The 18,612-nt window shown below is 42.7% G+C and overlaps 1 protein-coding gene and 1 long non-coding RNA gene across 2 annotated transcripts in view; one reads left to right on the forward strand and one right to left on the reverse strand.

Annotated features, from left to right (window-relative positions):
• Positions 1 to 979, forward strand: part of LOC134063541 (uncharacterized) — a 1,229-nt gene extending 250 nt beyond the window's left edge. Inside the window, exons 2-3 of the long non-coding RNA XR_009936185.1 lie at positions 73 to 163; positions 816 to 979. This is a non-coding gene — a long non-coding RNA (uncharacterized LOC134063541). The remainder of the gene's footprint in view (positions 1 to 72; positions 164 to 815) is intronic.
• The window catches only part of creb3l3b (cAMP responsive element binding protein 3-like 3b), a 14,407-nt gene extending 4,116 nt beyond the window's left edge, over positions 1 to 10,291 (reverse strand). The window contains exons 1-8 of the mRNA XM_062519085.1: positions 10,009 to 10,291; positions 7,030 to 7,149; positions 6,100 to 6,454; positions 4,480 to 4,589; positions 4,194 to 4,304; positions 3,691 to 3,797; positions 2,551 to 2,619; positions 2,303 to 2,387 (exon numbers count right to left, since the gene is read on the reverse strand). Of these exons, the coding sequence (XP_062375069.1) occupies positions 2,303 to 2,387; positions 2,551 to 2,619; positions 3,691 to 3,797; positions 4,194 to 4,304; positions 4,480 to 4,589; positions 6,100 to 6,454; positions 7,030 to 7,137 (945 nt within the window). The 5' untranslated portion in view covers positions 7,138 to 7,149; positions 10,009 to 10,291. The remainder of the gene's footprint in view (positions 1 to 2,302; positions 2,388 to 2,550; positions 2,620 to 3,690; positions 3,798 to 4,193; positions 4,305 to 4,479; positions 4,590 to 6,099; positions 6,455 to 7,029; positions 7,150 to 10,008) is intronic.
• Between the last annotated feature and the right edge of the window lie 8,321 nt (positions 10,292 to 18,612).

Genomic DNA, 18,612 nt, shown 5'->3' on the forward strand with positions numbered 1-18,612 from the left:
AGTAATGTAGACGTGTAGGCTATATTAGAACATTTTAAACGATTAAATGATCTATAAAACCTTTTCTTGCAGGAAGCTGAAAGAAACATTCCATGACAAATTGATTGATTGGTGCCAGGGACAGGGGTGGCAATTGCCTCTCAAGGCAGACACCACGTTTGAGGTAAGTGTCAAGTACATGTAGCACCACAGTCAAAGGTTTGGAGACGCATAGATTTTTTTTTTTATTCCACTCCATTATAGACAGAATACCAACTGATATCATTTGCATTGCTTTTTTACCCAGGGCAGCAGTTTTCAGATTACATTCTGTGCTTACATAATTGCAAAAGGGTTTTTCAATGTTTTCTCAGTTAGCCTTTTAAAATGATGTTAGAGTAGTAAACAGAATGTGCTTTTGCAGCATTGGATGAATAGTTGTTAATAGTGGGCCATTTCTTTCTGCAACAGCCGAACACTTTTGCAAGTATGTAAGCACACAATGTAGTCTGAATCTGCTGTCCAGAACTATTTTTTGAGGTGGAGGATGAACGAACAGAAATAAACACTTAACAGTGAAAAATACTATTTTGTGTCTTAAAAGTATGTAAGTTGGCAATGGGACTGTTGTATATAAGGAATATAGCGTAGCGTATTTTGCAAGGCTGTGGTTACTTATCCGCTATCAAGGCCGCGACCATGAGTGTTATATTGCTTTAAGAACAAGATGACAACTGCCTTCCTTAGGAAGCTGAAATTTTTCCCTGCTTGAATCCTAATATACTCCATCAGTCTTAGTAACTCTCTCTCTCTCTCCCCCCCCCTCTCTCTCGCAGAAAAAAGGCCCAGAAGAGATGTACAATCAGAAAGTACAGTAAAGTGAATGTTACTTGATGGGTTCTTCTTTAGGATTGCATACAGAACCACATAGCACACAATAGCCACAAGCCTAATGCAATGTTTTTGTTTTCTGTAATTATTATTTTTCTAATAATACATACTGTACGTACACATACATTCTGTACATACACTATATTGCCAAAAATATTTGGTCACCTGCCTTGACCCCCATAAGAACTTCAGTCACATCCTATTCTTAATTCATAGGGTTTGATATGACGCCGGTCCACTCTTTGTACCTATAACAGCTTCAACTCTTCAGGGAAGGCTTTCCACAAGGTTTAGGAGTGTGTTTTTGGGCATTTTTGACCATTCTTCCAGAAGTGCATTTGTGAGGTCACACACTGATGTTGGACAGGCTCTCAGTCTGTGCTCTAATTCATTTGTAAACACACTTCTAAACCTTGTGGAAAGCCTTCCCTGAAGAGTTGAAGATGTTATAGCTGCAAAGGGTGGACCAATGTCATATTAAGCCCTATGGATTAAGAATAGGATGTGACTGAAGTTCATATGGGGGTCAAAGCAGGTGACAAAATACTTTTGCCAATATAGTGTATATGAGCCTAATGCGATGTTTTCTATAATAATAATAATAATTATTATTTTATACACATACATACTGTTCATTCATACATGAGCCTAATGCAATGTTTTTGTTTTTAATTACCTACCTCTGTGCTTTATTCACTGATACTAAAAATATCATTATAGTAAATCTTCATTTGCTTTAATCACTATGTACTACTACATTTGCTGTTTGTGATGTGAAATAAAATACTTGTTAAATTTGTTATTCAGTTAAATAACAAATAAACAATTAAACAACAAACAATGATAACTGATGTGGAAAAAATGGATTTGTATCTTTGACATGGAATAAATTGAGTTAAATGTTCAATTAGTTATGCTTTGTCTATTATTCTTGGCATATGCTTCAGATATTCGATTTTTTCCCTTAACATTTCTTTACTATTTTCAGCTTTGGCACCGTTGTGCAAGAGCACAATTATGCAAGAGCTGGACCTTTATTTTAGGCTATAATGTCAGGTTGATGTTTCTAAATCCAGCTTTATTGTGAACATAATCTAATATTGCTAAACCAACTTGTATTCTTCAAGGTTACAATAGTAAAGACACCTTTTAATATGCTGATTTGACAGTAGTCAAATGGCACTTATTTCCTGTAATTTTACAAATTCCGCAAGAAAGTTGTTAAATAACAGGAAGCTCCTGGAAATCTTAACAGTTGTTTCCTGATAATTTACATTAAGTTAATGTTGTTATTTTACAGGAACTTAATGTTATACCAGGCCACCGTTAAATAACAGGAATTGCCTGGAAACCCTGCTGCCAGTTGATTCCTGTTTTTTAACGGGATTTTTTTTTACAGTGTGTGTTGTGTGTGTGTGTGTGTGTGTCTCACCAGAATACAAGTTCCTGTCTGTGCTGGTTTGTTGCTGCTGGACATGACCAGACTCTGCAGTCTCCGCAGCTGTTCTAGCAGAGACCTGTAACACACACACACACACACACACACACACACACACACACACACAATGTTACTTACTAATGGGATTTACAGACTGTGTGTGTGTGTGTGTGTGTGTGTGTGTGTGTGTGTGTGTGTGTGTGTGTGTGTGTGTGTGTGTGTAGCTATTATGTGAGACTTACGTGTTGTTTTTCTCCAGCTGAAACACTTTCCTCTGCAGCTCTTGGTTCTGTACATTACAGGCTGCCATCCTACACAGGAAAAAAAACAGAAATTAATTTAATACAATACCATCACACATACAGTACACACATGCGTGAACCCACGCACACACCTGCACGCATGCACACTCAGACACACACACATACACACACACACACACACACACACACATACACTACACTAATCCTGAGATGATATATAACCCTGTGACACAGTAGAGCCATGTCTGTAAATGAGTTTTTTGAGTGTGAATGAGGGTTTTATCTATAATGAATTACATTTAAACTTTATCAGTTTCTACTATATTCATTTCATTATTACTTTCTTCTTCATTCCATTGAAAATGACACCTTTCATGAACTACCTTATTATGCACATTATATTACACTGTGTGTGTGGATCTGTGTGTGTGTGTTCATCAGAAATAAATGTGTGTCCAGGCAAATATGTGTGACGGTGTATGTGAATTTGAAATGTTGTGTATCTGTATGTGCAGGAGGATCTGTCAGGTGTGTGTGTGTCTGTGTGGTGCAGTGATTTACATGTTTTACAAATGTCAGTTTGCATATGATGGTCTGTGCATATATAAAAAAAATAATACATGTGTGTGTATTCATGTGTGTGTTTGTACCTGTGTGTGTGTGTATGTGTGTGTGTGTGTGTGTGTGTGTGTGTGTGTGTGTGTGTGTGTGTGTGTGTGTGTGTGTGTGTGTGTGCATGTGTTGTTGTTGATATATGTGCATATAAATTACTGTAGAGGGCTGTAGAATGAGGCATCCTGAGACATACCAATCACTGAGCTGTGTTATAGTAAGGTAATTGGTTCCTCTGTGATTTACACAAAACACACACACACACACCTGGACATACACACTCCCATGAGCATGGGAGTATGTGGGTGTTTGTACGTGTCTGTGTATGTGTTATTATGTTGTGTGTGTGTGTGTGTGTGTGTGTGTGTGTGTGTGTGTGTGTGTGTGTGTGTGTGTGTGTGTGTGTGTGTGTGTGCGTGCGTGCGTGGGTGTGCGTGTGCGTGTGCGTGTGCGTGTGCGTGTGCGTGTGCGTGTGCGTGTGCGTGTGCGTGTGTGTGTGTGTGTCACCTGGCTTCGAGACCATCAATGTACTCCTTCTTCTTCTTTCTGCTCTCCTGTGCTGACTGCTTGTTTCGGATCTTTCTGCGAATCTTCTTCAGAATTTTCTCCTCATACTGCACAGAGAGGGAGATAGATAGAGAGAGGGAGGTAGACAGAGAGAGAGAGAGAGAGAGAGAGAGAGAGAGAGAGAGAGAAGGTTGGAAAAATGGCACTGAGTGAAAAGTCTTACTTTGTGTCTGTGTATGTGTGTTCCCATTCCTACATATGAAGGATATCTAAGCTTACACCATCCTTGTAGCACACACATATATACGCCCCATTGTGATGTAATGTGATGTGATGCACCCGTGTGTGTGTGTGTTTTTGTGCATGCATGTTTGTGTTTGTGTGTGTCTTTGTGTATGTGTGTGTGTGTGTGTGTGTGTGTGTGTGTGTGTGTGTGTGTGTGTGTGTGTGTGTGTGTGTGTGTGTGTGTGTGTGTGTGTGTCTGTGTGTGTGTCTGTGTGTACCTTGGTCAGTGGTAGCTGGGTGGGCAGACTGACCCCTTCCTTGGTCAGCAGCTTCTTCTCATCTTCATTGAGCACCAGGTCCTGCTGAGTGGTTGGACTGGACTGCTTAGACTGAGCACACATAAACACACACACACACGCACACACACACACACACACACACACACAATTTTGATGTTAGCAAGTGAGAGTGGGTTTCAGGTCTGTTTGTCTGTATTCGTCGTCGTCCCCCCCCCTTGTTCACACACCCACCCACACCCGCCCATCACACACGCACCACACACACCTGTTCTGCCGTTCCTGAGAGCAGTAGATCTTTAACAGTGAGGGGGAAGCTGGAGTTCATCTGTTGCATCAGAGGTGGAACACTGGAGAAGAAAGATGGATCCCATCCTCCTTCACACACAAACACACACACACACACACACACACACACACACACAGAGTCAAAAATCCATGCAGAGAGAGACAGAGAGAAAGAGGGAATGGCACATATAAGTACACAATAGTAGGCATAAGAAAGTATTGGCACTATACAACTTCATACAATTTCATTCTGCCCCCACTAATACAGTACACACAGACACACACACACACACGCACACGCACACACGCACACACGCATGGCTTCCAGAACATTGAGGCCACAGCTGGAAAAAAAGCAGCCCGGTCAGGAGTGGAAGGTTTGATTGGCCAATCAGAGAGGCCATTTTCCATGGCAGCCATTGTACACAGGTGGATTAAAACTAAATTGCAGTCAGCCTTAATGGCCGCTTTTAATGTCCAATTCAAAAAGAACATGGAATTCTGGAACACGTGTGTGAGGGACACAATAATCCTTTTGTGGATAATACTGTTCTGCGGTGGTTTGGTTTCCCAGTATTCTGCTAACAGAGACTGTGGCTCCATGGTTCTACAAACACATACTGTAGCAATTGACAACAGGAAATCACATGTCTCTAAGGGCAGTCTTTGATGTTCATGTGAAAACAATAGCCTTGCCATGGCTGTAATGATGTTCTGATCTTTTTTTCACTACTAAATAACTGTATTAGAAATGCTTTGACTATAAAGTCAAATTACTGCCATACTAATAAAGTTATTGAGTTGAACTGAATTAAATTGAGCCACAACTGCCATACGTAACTCCACCTCGACCACTGCCTTTCTCCCCCATCATAATCTCCCTGCATCTTCAGTTCCACATCACAATCTCCCTGCATCTTCAGATCCTCATAATAATCTCTCTGCATCTTCAGATCCACCTCATAATCTCCCTGCATCTTCAGATCCACCTCATAATCTCCCTGCATCTTCAGCTCCTTATAATAATCTCTCTGCATCTTCAGATCCACCTCATAATCTCCCTGCATCTTCAGCTCCACCTCATAATCTCCCTGCATCTTCAGATCCACCTCATAATCTCCCTGCATCTTCAGCTCCTTATAATAATCTCTCTGCATCTTCAGATCCACCTCATAATCTCCCTGCATCTTCAGCTCCTCATAATAATCTCTCTGCATCTTCAGCGCCTCATAATAATCTCCCTGCATCTTCAGATCCACCTCATAATCTCTCTGCATCTTCAGATCCACAGCTCCTCTGTGCTTCCTCCATGTTGTCTCCACACAGACACATCCTCCGCAGCAAAGCACAGCGCTCTACAGGGGCACCTTCTCTAGATGGACCCGGTCCTCTCCTGCTCTCTCTGCATCCATTTATGTCGTTTTTTGGTCATGCACCCTTCCACTGTGTCTCATTCTCACAAACACACACACACACAAAGGCTTTAGGATGTAAGTCACACACACGCACGCACACACTCACACACTCACACACTCACATTGGCTTTAGGATGTAAGCTACACACACACAAACACACACACACAGGCACTTTTTCTCTTACCAAGGTCAATTGAGATGTCTGGTTCCGTAGCATCCAGAAGCATCCCAGTGACTAAAGACTGCAGCTGCTGCTGTGGGTGCTGAAGAGGAGGAAGATGATGGTTCTGATGAGGATGATGGGGAGGGTGAGGAAGAGCGAGTGTGGGGGGGAAGTAGAGCTGGTCGAAGCAGGGGCTGGCGGGGGGCAGAGGGGGTGGGGGGCTGTCCAGCTGGTCAGACTGCGGGTCGTCGCTGATGCCGCTGTCCGACGGGGAGGGGGCCCAGAGCGGGGAGGAGGAGGAGGACGGGCCGGACACACACTCGTCCAGCAGAGAGTCCAGGAAGTCCTCTACACCGCCACCTGCAGGAGGCAGGGGCTGCAAGAGACAACACACACACACACACGTTAACACTCAAAACACACGCACACGCACACACACACACACACACACACACACACATTCAGGCGAGAAGGAGGCATGAAACCATTTATGTTGCCTCCTATAGGAGAGACCGCACATAAATACACACACACACACACACACACACACACACACACACTTGCACTTGCACTTTTCTGCTTTTTTAGCACCTCCGGTTAGGCTGGGTGAACCCTGCCTGAACTTCCGGGGAATTCGAATTTCGGCAGGTCAGGCTGGATACCAGCAGATCTATCTTCTCTATTTCGCTGCCTGAATCTTTGGCTCCAATCAGAAACGGCCATACTCTAGTCCTGGCCGGTGACGTGATGATAACGAAACTTAAGCAGCAACGAAACGAAAGCAGCAGCCGCTGTCGCTTCTGTTTTGGAAGATGTTGAAGGCAAGTTTTCTTTGAAAACAGAACAAAAACTTGCTCTGGAACAGTTCATACAGCAGAAGGACGTGTTTGCGATTCTACCGACTGGCTTTGGTAGGCTAATTAAGTTTAATTTACCAACCATGGCACTCACCTGTTGGAGGTCTGTAATTGGCCAGCTGTGGTTGCCATGGCCGCCATCTCCTTGACACTGGGCCATTGTGATTGGTTGCTGCTCCATGAGGAGATCCAGAAGCTCCATTCTGCTGCAACCCTGTCACCCAAATACACACATATGAAACACATACCAAAATACACACACACACATCTTAATCAGATTTGGGTCATTTCCAGCCGCATTTGCCCTCCGGACAATTGCACTCATTGATGCCCTTATTACCTCCGCCAAGGAGGTTATGTTTTCATCGGGCTTTGTTTGTGTTTGTTCTTGTCTGTTTCTCTGTTTGTTAGCAAGATAACTCAAAAGGTTGGATTTCAATGAAATGTTCAGGAAAGGTCTGAAATGACCCAAGGAAGACACAATTTGATTTTGGGAGTGATCCAGATCACCGTCTGGATGCGGGAGGCACTTGGCGGAGCTCTGCGCTCTCTGAGTGCTTTTCTAGTTCTTACTACACTTTTAAATTTTCTATTTTTATTTTACGTTTTTCATCTTTACATTTTTCATTATTCTTACTGCACTTACTATGTTGTAAGTCGCTTTGGTTAAAAAGTGTCAGCCTAATGTAATGTAATATGATGTAATATGATGTCATTTGGACTCTGGCCCAAGGTCAGCTAGAGCCCTGCAGCACCCCTGGGGATTCATAGTCTTCCTGTCCCTCTGCCGCTCCCATCAGTGCCCCTCCCAGATATCACCGGACATGGCCTGGACCCGGCCCACACTCGGCCCACCTCAACCCCAGATGAAGTGTTGTGTAATTAATAAGCTCAAACCCCAGATGAATCACTGTGTCATTAGTGAGGCATGTTTACTCAACAGTGATAACACTCAAATGGTGGCTTTGATCCTCCTGCTTTGTCTACAGGAACTGAAGTGGTTTAGCTGTTTGATCAGTCCAAGCCTGGGCAAACACTACTGTATGGAGCTATGGAAGCCATCTTATGGCTCACTCAATCTCAGCAAATAGGAAGTCCAGACAGACTGTCTCTGTCTCGTACCTACTGCTGAGAAGCATTGGTACAGTCGTCAATTTTGATGCCACCTCTATCTAAAACGACTACTAGCTTTAAACAGATATAATTTCCCCACATATGTCAGTATGTCCTCCCTCCTGATGTAGACCCCCAGATGTCATATGCGGGTCATGTGACTGCTGAACCCCAATGCTTCATGTGGCAGCATGTGACATCCGAATAGTACGGGAGTGTTAAAATCTGAACAATACTGCTCTATGAGTGTTAAAATTTGAACATAATCTAAATGAAATGGCTTGAACTAAGACAAATGTATGTGTGTGTATGTGTACAGTATATTCTGAAGCATATGGTAGAAATCACCTTTCGCATTCATCAAAAGGCACAGTACATACTGTTCATCATATGTGCAGACAAGTACACCCACGTATAGCCTGCTCACACCACACAACACACACAGACATGAAGACAAATATCATACACACATAGACAAATACACACCAACACATACACAGACATGTAGACAAACACACACACACACGCACACACACACACACACACACACACACACACCTAGCTCCTAGCTTATCTCTGTTATCGCTGGGTCATCAACCTCAAGTTCACATAGTACAGCACACAGGCATCCTCAGCAGAGTAAAATACATAGGGGCCTACACACACACACACACACACACACACACACACACACAGTTACTGAAAGATTACACAGAATGCTTACACATGTACTGTACACTATGAAATAACACAGAAATGCTTACATATACTGGCTGTGCTCCCATTTCTTTAGCTACTCAGAAACATCAGTGAGAATGATGCCGTTACAGGCCTTATGTGTGCAGGAAACAGGCTAGAATGCTGTTTTCAAGAGCGAGGACAGGTCAGAACAATACTAGACTGGATTTGATTGCTATCAGAGTCATAAAATCTCAACTGACTCTTAGGTCAGTTTAATTTCACATTCACACACATACGCACGCTCACACACACACACACACACACACACACACAAGCTCTTCTGTTTCATCACCAGAAGCACACACGAAGCAGTATGAGGTCATTCCTATGAGTAGTACAGAAATGAAACAGCCCGATCCCATCATATGAAACCCCTTTGCTTTCACTATCAAAAGAACTCTCAGATCTGTTACGATTACAAATCCACTCAGAAAGCCAATCCTTTCCTGGAAGAACCATTTATTCTACTGTATACGGAACTTCAGAAGCCCTTTGCATGACATACAGCTACATACTCAATAACCTTTCACAGCAGCGTGTCCTTGTGAACTACATCTCCCTAGAAAATAACAGTAATAATATTGATAATCCTGATAGTAATGGAAATAATACTAGTTATAATAACAGCAATAATAATCATAATCATAATCATTAAAAAGCCTGGCTGTCCTGACCCGGTGTCCTCAGATAAGTAGCCCCCTGTAGCCCTCTCTAGCCCTGGCCAATGTAATTATGTCTGGCTCCCCACCTAGAGAGCCCATTACTCAGCCGGAAATGGAAGAGTTTGGGGGGCATGTTTGTGAGGCCGCACGTTCAGGTGCCCAGAGTGTAGCGCTGTCACGGCCTGTCAACTGTAGCTGTTGGTTGCATCAACTCGAGCTAGATAGAACTGATTGTTTTCAGGGTTTTTTTTCCCCATACCAACAGTACGAGACCTTGAGAGAAATTGAGATCTATGTAAAAACTCTCTGGAATTCCCCATTAAGAATATTCATAGGTATGATGTTTTACTGTCCATTTCAAGTAATATAAATAAATACGTTGTTGTGTTGTTTTCAGTTGTATATGTTGTAAACATCGGTAGACACCAAATAGAAAACAAACTAAATAGAAGAAATAATTAATGAAAACTCGTTACAATGAAGATCTCTCATATTGAAACCAAACTCTTTAAATAGCAACCAACCAACAACAGAGATAGAGAGTACTTTCACAGTACCTTGCCGGAGTCCTCTGGAAGGTTCTCTCTCTCTCTCTCTCTCTCCGAGGTGTCTGATCCAAGAGATTTGCCCGGAGAGGCAGAAAATGTGTGTTTGTGTGCGTGTGTGTGTGTGTGTGTGTGTGTGAGGCCTATTTGTGAGGCTCTCCTCTTTCTTTTGAGTCTCTGGAGTGGTGTGTGTTCGGTCCGATGGTGTGTGTGTTGGTTGGAGGAAAATCCACGTTCGACGGAAGGGTTTGTGAGCTCCAAGTTTCAGCTTGTGTCTGTGAGTATGTGCTCTCACTGTGTATGGATTGGCTCTGTGTGTGTGTGTGTGCCTTCAGGGGACAAAGGTGAACCTTCGCCAGATTACTGTGTGAATCACAGTGGGGTTCCCACACCAGATAACAGTTAGTGTTGGGACGGATCCAGCCCAAATGCAGCCCAGTTATGTTGCAGCTTCAGTCATTATCTGACCACACACACGCACACACAAACACACACACAAATATAAACAGACGGCTGGTGACTGGTCAGACCTTAGGCACCTTCCAACAAGCCCTCTTCTGCTGATGTCACTATTTTTGTTGTTGTTGTTTCTGTTAGTTGTTGTGAAGTGATGTTTCAGGATCAGCATTTCAATGTCAAATGGGTAAACACACTAGAAGTCTGTGAAAGTTGCTCTTCTAAAGCACTTCTTCAGAAGTTGAACCTCCTTTTATCAGGAAACGTCTTTCCACAATGCAAACAAACGAACAAAAGGAAGAACAACAGAAGTGCAGACTCTGAGTTTGGTAAACAGGCAGCACTTTCTTGACATCCTTGAGTGCAAAGCACCACTTGTGCCTCCACAGGCCCTCTGATAAAGGTGCCAAGGCAGGAGGCTGGAGGGTTGGAGGGCGTTCAGGTGGATTTGCAACAGAACAACAACGATACATTTATCTTTTCTGATAAGTTTGTTTTTAAGCTTTGTCATGTGACATGATGTCTTTTGACATGTTTTGTTATCGGAAACGTTGTTTACTTTTGTGTTCAAGCATATCTGAGGTAGTGTATGTGTGTGTGTGTGTGTGTGTGTGTGTGTGTGTGTGTGTGTGTGTGTGTGTGTGTTTCCAGATAACTGAACATACGAGTGGGTGCACCAAGAACGCATCAGGCCCGGAGTCGCTATGCAATAAGTGGCGCCATCAGAACATCCTGAAACTTCCTCCTCTGATCAGTGTAGTTAGACAAACTCTTATCACTCAGATGTCTCTTTTTCTCTCTCTCTCTCCTGTCACCCTCTGTCTCTTTCTCTCTCTCTCTCATTACAGTAGATTATGCCCCAGCAGAGGGAAAGGAGAGTTGCGTAACCATGACAACCCTGATCAAACATTACCTCAGGCTCAAGCTGCAGCAGGGGTTGGTACTGCAGGGCTGATCTCACAGGGGTCTCATAAGGCCAGCTCACATATTTTGTCTTGAGAACGTGTTTGGGACAACCCGATCACAAGTGGTCAGCCAAGACCCATCGCTCTTTACACATGAAATCAAGGTGTGTCAGGGACAGGTAAGTGGTTTGAGCAATGGATCACACTGTGTCTTAGTGGTTTACACTTACATTACATTGAGAATTGACCACTTGTGATTTGATCACCCATGCATGACACATTTTAAAAACAAACGTACACAGGGGGTCATGAGGATCTTGTGATGTGCTTGAATAAGAATGAACACACACACACACACACACACACACACACACACACACACACACACACACACACACAGAGACACAGACAGGCACAGACACAGACACACACACACACACACACACACACACACACACACACACACGTCTGGCAGAAAGATAGATGTTGGTTACATTCTCAAGCTGTATCAGCAGATGCCTGATACATCTCACAATTGCAATGGCATACTTCACAACATTACAGTGGCACGAAACATATAGACTCCAAAACACGCGCGCGCACACACATGCACACACACACACACACACACACACACACACACACACACACACACACACACACACACACACACACACACACACACACACACTCACTCACACTCACACTCACACCCACACCACTACATATGATGACCCTACACTACCAGTGCAAAACACACACACACACACACACACACACACACACACAGGGAGACACACATGAAGTTAATTTCAAATAAATCACATGATTTTGATGACTTAACAGTTATTATTATATGATGTGCAATCCTGTCATAAAAGATTGCAGGTCATTACTGTAATCACCATTTGTATAGAAACTACTTTGGGTGTGTTTGTGTGTGTGTGTGTGTGTGTGTGTGTGTGTGTGTGTGTTTATTGCTTGCGAGGAACAATGTGAACCTTTGGAGGATATGTTCAAATATGTATGGCTAGTGTGTGTGTTATCTTTATGGCAACTTTATCTGTGGAACAGTTCCAAAGGGTATGATGGTGTTGCGTGATCAGGTCACGACAATTGTCTAGAACATGCTGTGTGTGTGTGTGTGTGTGTGACATAAGAGAAGGATATGAGATGGGACTGCATTCTCATGTCATAACCCTGCCTGACACACACACACACACACACACACACACACACACACACACACACACACACACAGTCTGTTTCGCAGGGAAGTGTATTGGCATATCATTATCCTGCCTGAGATGGGACTACTCAAGTGTGACCTTGAGAAAAAGAGACAATCAGGCAAGAGCATTCCGTAACACACATACATTCATTCTCTCTCTCTCTCTCTCTCTCTCTCTCTCACACACACACACACACACACACACACACATTGTACATGCATTAGCCTCTGTCAAACTGACCTCTAAGTATTACACTGTTTGGTTTGCATGGGTCATTTGTATAGAGTACAGTATAATCTTGCATGTACAATCTCTTTGCACCATACCTGGATGAGCCCAGGTTTGACCAGGTGGACAGTAAGTCGTCTAGACCACACGTCACGTCAGCCTTATCCATGAACGTTGCATACACACAAAACATCACAGCCACACAGTCACACTGGTTTTTTCACAACTTTTTTTTCAAAATCAACTAGATTCTGTCTTTGGGGACAGTTTGTTTGATTGCCCCCTATATAAGTCAGGGGTACTCAGTGGGCCTCCATGTAGGAGTACCCCGCATTTTCGCCCCAATAGTAAAATGCCTTCATGATCCACACAGCTGTCGGTCAATAGCACTCTCTGTGTTCCTGGACTAAAGCTGGAGAGCTGACATCCCGTCCACCTTCAGGGTGGGTCTGCTTTATATGACTTACAGTCTGACTTATATGACTGTGGCTGAGCGGTCAAACTAACTTTGGTTAGTAAGGTTTTTGCCTCTTATAAATAAAAACTTAGAAGATAGTTGCACCAGAGTCCCTCTTCCTCTGAAACGTTATCTGTCCTGGCCTGGTTGCACCAGATCGACGCTAAACTGCAGAAACGCGGAGACTCTACAGTATGTTTATAGCCCTTTTAGATTTTTTCCATAAGATTTTCAAGCAAATTAACTCATAAGTCGATGTAATTCTAGCGAATCAAAATGATGTCATCAGAGCCCTGCTAATGCGCATTTTTCTACTGCGTAATTTATTAATGCTCATCACCACAGTTTTAATTTCAGAACTATAGTTATCCCTTTTACCTGCTTAGAAATGCACCACGTTTTATTTTGTCTCACCATACTTGGTCGCGTGACTGTATTTTAATAGGAAATACATGGAGGTGTTTGGTTATTTCTAACTTCATCTCTGTTTGGATCCTAATGAATGCATTGGGCTAAGTGCTATCAAAGTTGCGCTGCGTGGCAGAGCCAGTGAGTGCACGCATTGAAACGTGAGAGGTATGTATCAACTCGTCTTAATTAAGCGAATAATGTACAGTAGTTTAATATGAAAAAAACGGTGAAGTGTTCCTTTAAAAGAGTGATTCGCATCTCTATGCCTGTCAATGTGTGTTTGTGTACAGGCTGCAGTATTGTAACCTCACGGTGAAGATCTGTGCAGCTTTATCTTCAGCTCTCAGCTCAAACTCTTCCAGCCTGAGACAGCTGGACCTGAGTGACAATAATGTGGGAGATTCAGCAGTGAAGTTGCTTTCTACTGGTCTCGAGCATCCAAACTGTAGACTGGAGACACTGGAGTAAGTCTGCAAGTCTGTGTGTGTGTGTGTGTGTGTGTGTGTGTGTGTGTGTGTGTGTGTGTGTGTGTGTGTGTGTGTGTGTGTGTGTGTGTGTGTGTGTGTGTGTGTATGTGTGTGTGCATGTCATAAAACAAAGTGTAATCTGAATTTCTTCTCAGATGGGAATTGTTAGGCATGGTTTGTATATGTTTGTGTGTGTGTGTGTGTGTGTGTGTGTGTGTGTGTGTGTGTGTGTGTGTGTGTGTGTGTGTGTGTGTGTGTGTGTTTGTGTGTGTCTAAACTATGTGTTTCGCATAGTTTAATCCAGTGATTCGCATCTCTATGCTTTAATGTTAATGTGTGTTTGCGTACATGCTGCAGTATTGTTTCCTCAGTGAGGAGCTGTGCGTGAGACAGCTGATCGTGAGTAACAATAATCTGGGAGATTCAGGAGTGGAGCTTCTTTCTACTGGTCTGGAGCATCCAAACTGTAGACTGGAGAAACTGGAGTGAGTCAACTTGATTGTGTGTGTGTTGGCCCTCTGGATCCACAGATTTATTGATATGAGTTGTTTCCATATATAGGCCTGCACCACACACATTTACACCTTTTCACACATCAATATAAACGCACACACACACACACACACACACACACACACACACACACACACACACACACACACACACACACACACACACACTAGGTTGGTCCTTATATTGTTTTCTTTGAAATGTTCAACACCCACCCCCTAAATGTGTTAGGAGGATATAAATAAAAACACACTGTGCAACATTTTGAATGGTTCCTACAATATCTAGAGGTTGCTCAAGGCTTTTGAATATTACAATCAGAAAGCTTTGTTCTGTCCATCGTAGCAACCAGTATACAACTCCTGTACTCTGACTAGAGTATACCACTCACTCATGATTCATATAATACTATAATAGTTTGTGTGTGTGTGTGTGTGTGTGTATATGTGTGTGTGTGTGTGTGTGTGTGTGTGTGTGTGTGTGTGTGTGTGTGTGTGTGTGTGTGTGTGTGTGTCTGCGTGTGTCTGTGTGTGTTTGTAGTGTGTGTGTGTGTGTGTGTGTGTGTGTGTGTGTGTGTGTGTGTGTGTGTGTGTGTGTGTGTGTGCACGCTATCCTGAGCATGACAAGGAATGTTTTGCTGTGATTGTTGAGTTTGATTGGGCAATATGTTGTGATGTTGGACTTTGAGTTTGTGTTTTGTTGTTGTAGCACTGTTATTCTACAGACCGGATGTGGTTTGATATTGTTTGTTCAGACACTTTCAGAACTTTCAGAACTTTGTTTTTAATGAAGTGTTCTTTAAATCTGGTGTCTGTATGATGTGTCTCTCTTAGGCTGCGGAACTGTGAGCTTACAGTGAGAAGCTGTTCATCTCTAGCTGCAGCTCTCAGATCAAACCCCTCCAGTCTGAGAGAGCTGGACCTGGGAGGAAACAGACTACAGCAGTCTGGAGTGAAGCTGCCCTCTGTTCTACTGAGAGACCCTAAATATAAATTGACTGAACTAAAGTAAGTAATGAATACAACACATAATCACTTTCCAGTTTATCCACTGTGCTTATTAATATGTGTCAGTGTGTCAGCTTATTGTCTATGTGTGTATTTTCAACTATTATGATTTGTTTGATGTGTGAAATATAGTTAGTAGGTTTTGACTGGAGAATCTTTAGTGAGTCATTAGTCTGAGTGGAGCAGTGTTCTGTATGTTTACACATGTTAGTGTTGAGGAATCCTAATGGAGAAACCTCATACTGAGCATGATGGAATCTGCCAAATCTCCTCAACAGTATTAAGTGTAGAGCCATCAATCATCCATCATCGGGACTGGAGCAGAGCTGCTGCAGATGCTGGACTCAGGACCAGATGATCATCCAGCTGCTCTGACTTCAGCACTACTGAATGGTGGATGTTCTCTTAGTGATGTGGACTTCTCACCTCTAAACCAGGGATGGGTGATATAGACTGAACTATATCACCTGTTGTAGGAGCCACATTTGGTATTTGTTGCAAAAATTGTTTTGTATGTGCAAAATGTTTTTTTTTTTTTTAAATATATATTTCTCTATTTTCTATGTTTGATTGTGCACACTCGTGCACACTCGGGTCATGATGGTGCTTGTCTATATGTTGGTGCATGTAGCGTATGACGGATAGACCTATCTGCATAATTTTTTTTTTTTTTTTTTTGTATGTGCCTCAGTTTCTGGGCACATAGATCACAGACTCCCTCTCATGGAACCTACGCTCCACCTGTATCCTGTGCGTTCACACCAAGACCGTCAAAAGCGGCAAGAGCGCCGGAAATCATTCATTTTCTATGAAGAGTCGGCGTTACCGGCGTCAAAAGCGTTCTGGGCGTGAGCGTGGCTTCATGAGCTTCACGGGCGTCAAAAAGAAGTTGAGCCTCAGTTAACTTTATGCTAATTAGCTATGACACGGTTCGGCGTCAACTAAGCAGAATGTCAAACTCGCAGGATTGCCGCTTGTGGTTTGTCCAAATGTTTCACGTCATGGCTTTGACGCTTTCGGCGCTGAACTGGGTTGAGCGTCGGGCTATGAGCTTCACCAGCGACTTTGACGCTTTTGACGGTTTTGGTCTGAACGCACAGCAGGAGGAAAATTAATGATCGTTCCTTTTAACTAATCAGTGAAATGCAGGTGTGGTCTTACTTCATTCTGTGAATAAAATGTTTACCAATACAGTGTCATGAGCATCATTAAACTTTCTTTTGTTACAAACTGCTTGTCTCAGTGTGGTCTGTTCAATCAGGTGAAATGCTTGCACTTTATATCAAAGACTGTTCTAAAAGTCGTCACCAGACAATAAGCTTAAAATTCAAGACCTTTTGCTCACAGTTCGGTATCCACTTAAAAACTGCCCTTGTATTTAGATGGGCTGTCAGGCTGCACCAGATGCAGACACACAAACACACTTCAGCTCTATAGCGCTCTCTGCTGGTAGAGACATGTTATTGCATATTCCTGAGCTCCCCAATGGTTAAAGTTTGCTGCCTGCAGGTGAAACACCATACTGTAGGGAGCACACTTTACACGATTAATAGTTTGGATATAGTAAATAATAAAGGCAGAAGTTATTGTCAGTATGTTTGAGATCAGGGCTTGCAGCATGCATTGATATGCTGACTCTCACTGGCCATAGCTGAATGAGAACGTTGATGACTCCAAAACTACAACAGCATAAGATTGGCTGGAAACTCACCTCAATCTATCTACACAACAACAACCAAAACGAACAAGAGCTGGGAACTAGGGAATCAAGGACAAGCACAAAGCTAGATACAATTTGCTATCATAGAAAAATACTGGATACCCTAGAGATACTTTCAGAAAATGTAGTGAGAATTGAATTAAATTAATCTTGAGTCTCTATCCTCATTTGAGCTGTGTGAAAGTTACACCCCTGGCATTTACAAAAACACCTAACCTTATTCCAGTACAATCCAGAAACCACAGCCAGACATTACATACATATTCCTACAAGTTGTAGTGAATGAAAGGAAGTGGGAAGATGGTATGTTCCACTGTAACTTTTTTGAACAAACTTACCAGTTTCACAGGTCTCTCAGGTATAATGCTTTATGTTTAACGAAACACTCCTTTTTAACCTTTAATCTAATCTCTCAATAGTAAATAAAACATAATAATGCCCTAGCCTACATAGCCATAGAAGGCTAGTTCACACCTTGAACATGGTGTAAAACAGTGTTTCCCAACCTTTTTCCTTGAAGGCCCCCTTGCCTGTGTCAAGCCCAGACAAGCCAGGGCCCCCTATCCCAACTCCTACCCACATACACACACAAGACATGGCTTTATTCAACAATCGGTCCAGGGTCCGGGAATGAATTACCAATGCCTAGCCTATAGCCGGACCTGAAGGTTTATGCAAGTTCAGAGGTCAGAGGTAATAAATACCAACATGAATTTAAAAGTGGAAGAAAAATAGGTTTTCATTTGAGTTTTGATTATCCAATTGGGTGTGTTGTTGGGATTTTATACATTTAACACCTAATTTAAATGCTGGGCAAAGTGGAAAGTTAGTCTATGATCACAAGTGTGGTGTGACACAGCTTTTAGCAGGCTACCCATTTTGTCAATAAGCACTCTTTAGTTGGATATTACACTTTGCCCAGCATGTAAAATAAAGTCCCCAGTATTTAAGAGTCATTGCATGAGAAAACCAGGAAGAGGTCAGAAGATGGGGGTCGGCCAAATCGGCTCATACTTTGTATGTGTGATGAGTATGTGGAACTATAACAGCAACAGCATTATTAAAATTAACCTTGCAGGTCAGATTTCCAGTAGAAGCAAAATCAACTGACTCCATGGGCATCTCTTCTAACTGGTCTAAATCCACTGATATGAGAAGTGATTATTCGCCTCTATACAATACCACTTCCTTCTCATCAACACACACACACACACAGTTTTGGC

The sequence above is a fragment of the Sardina pilchardus genome, chromosome 2 (assembly GCF_963854185.1).
Source record: "Sardina pilchardus chromosome 2, fSarPil1.1, whole genome shotgun sequence".
Taxonomy (NCBI): domain Eukaryota; kingdom Metazoa; phylum Chordata; class Actinopteri; order Clupeiformes; family Clupeidae; genus Sardina; species Sardina pilchardus.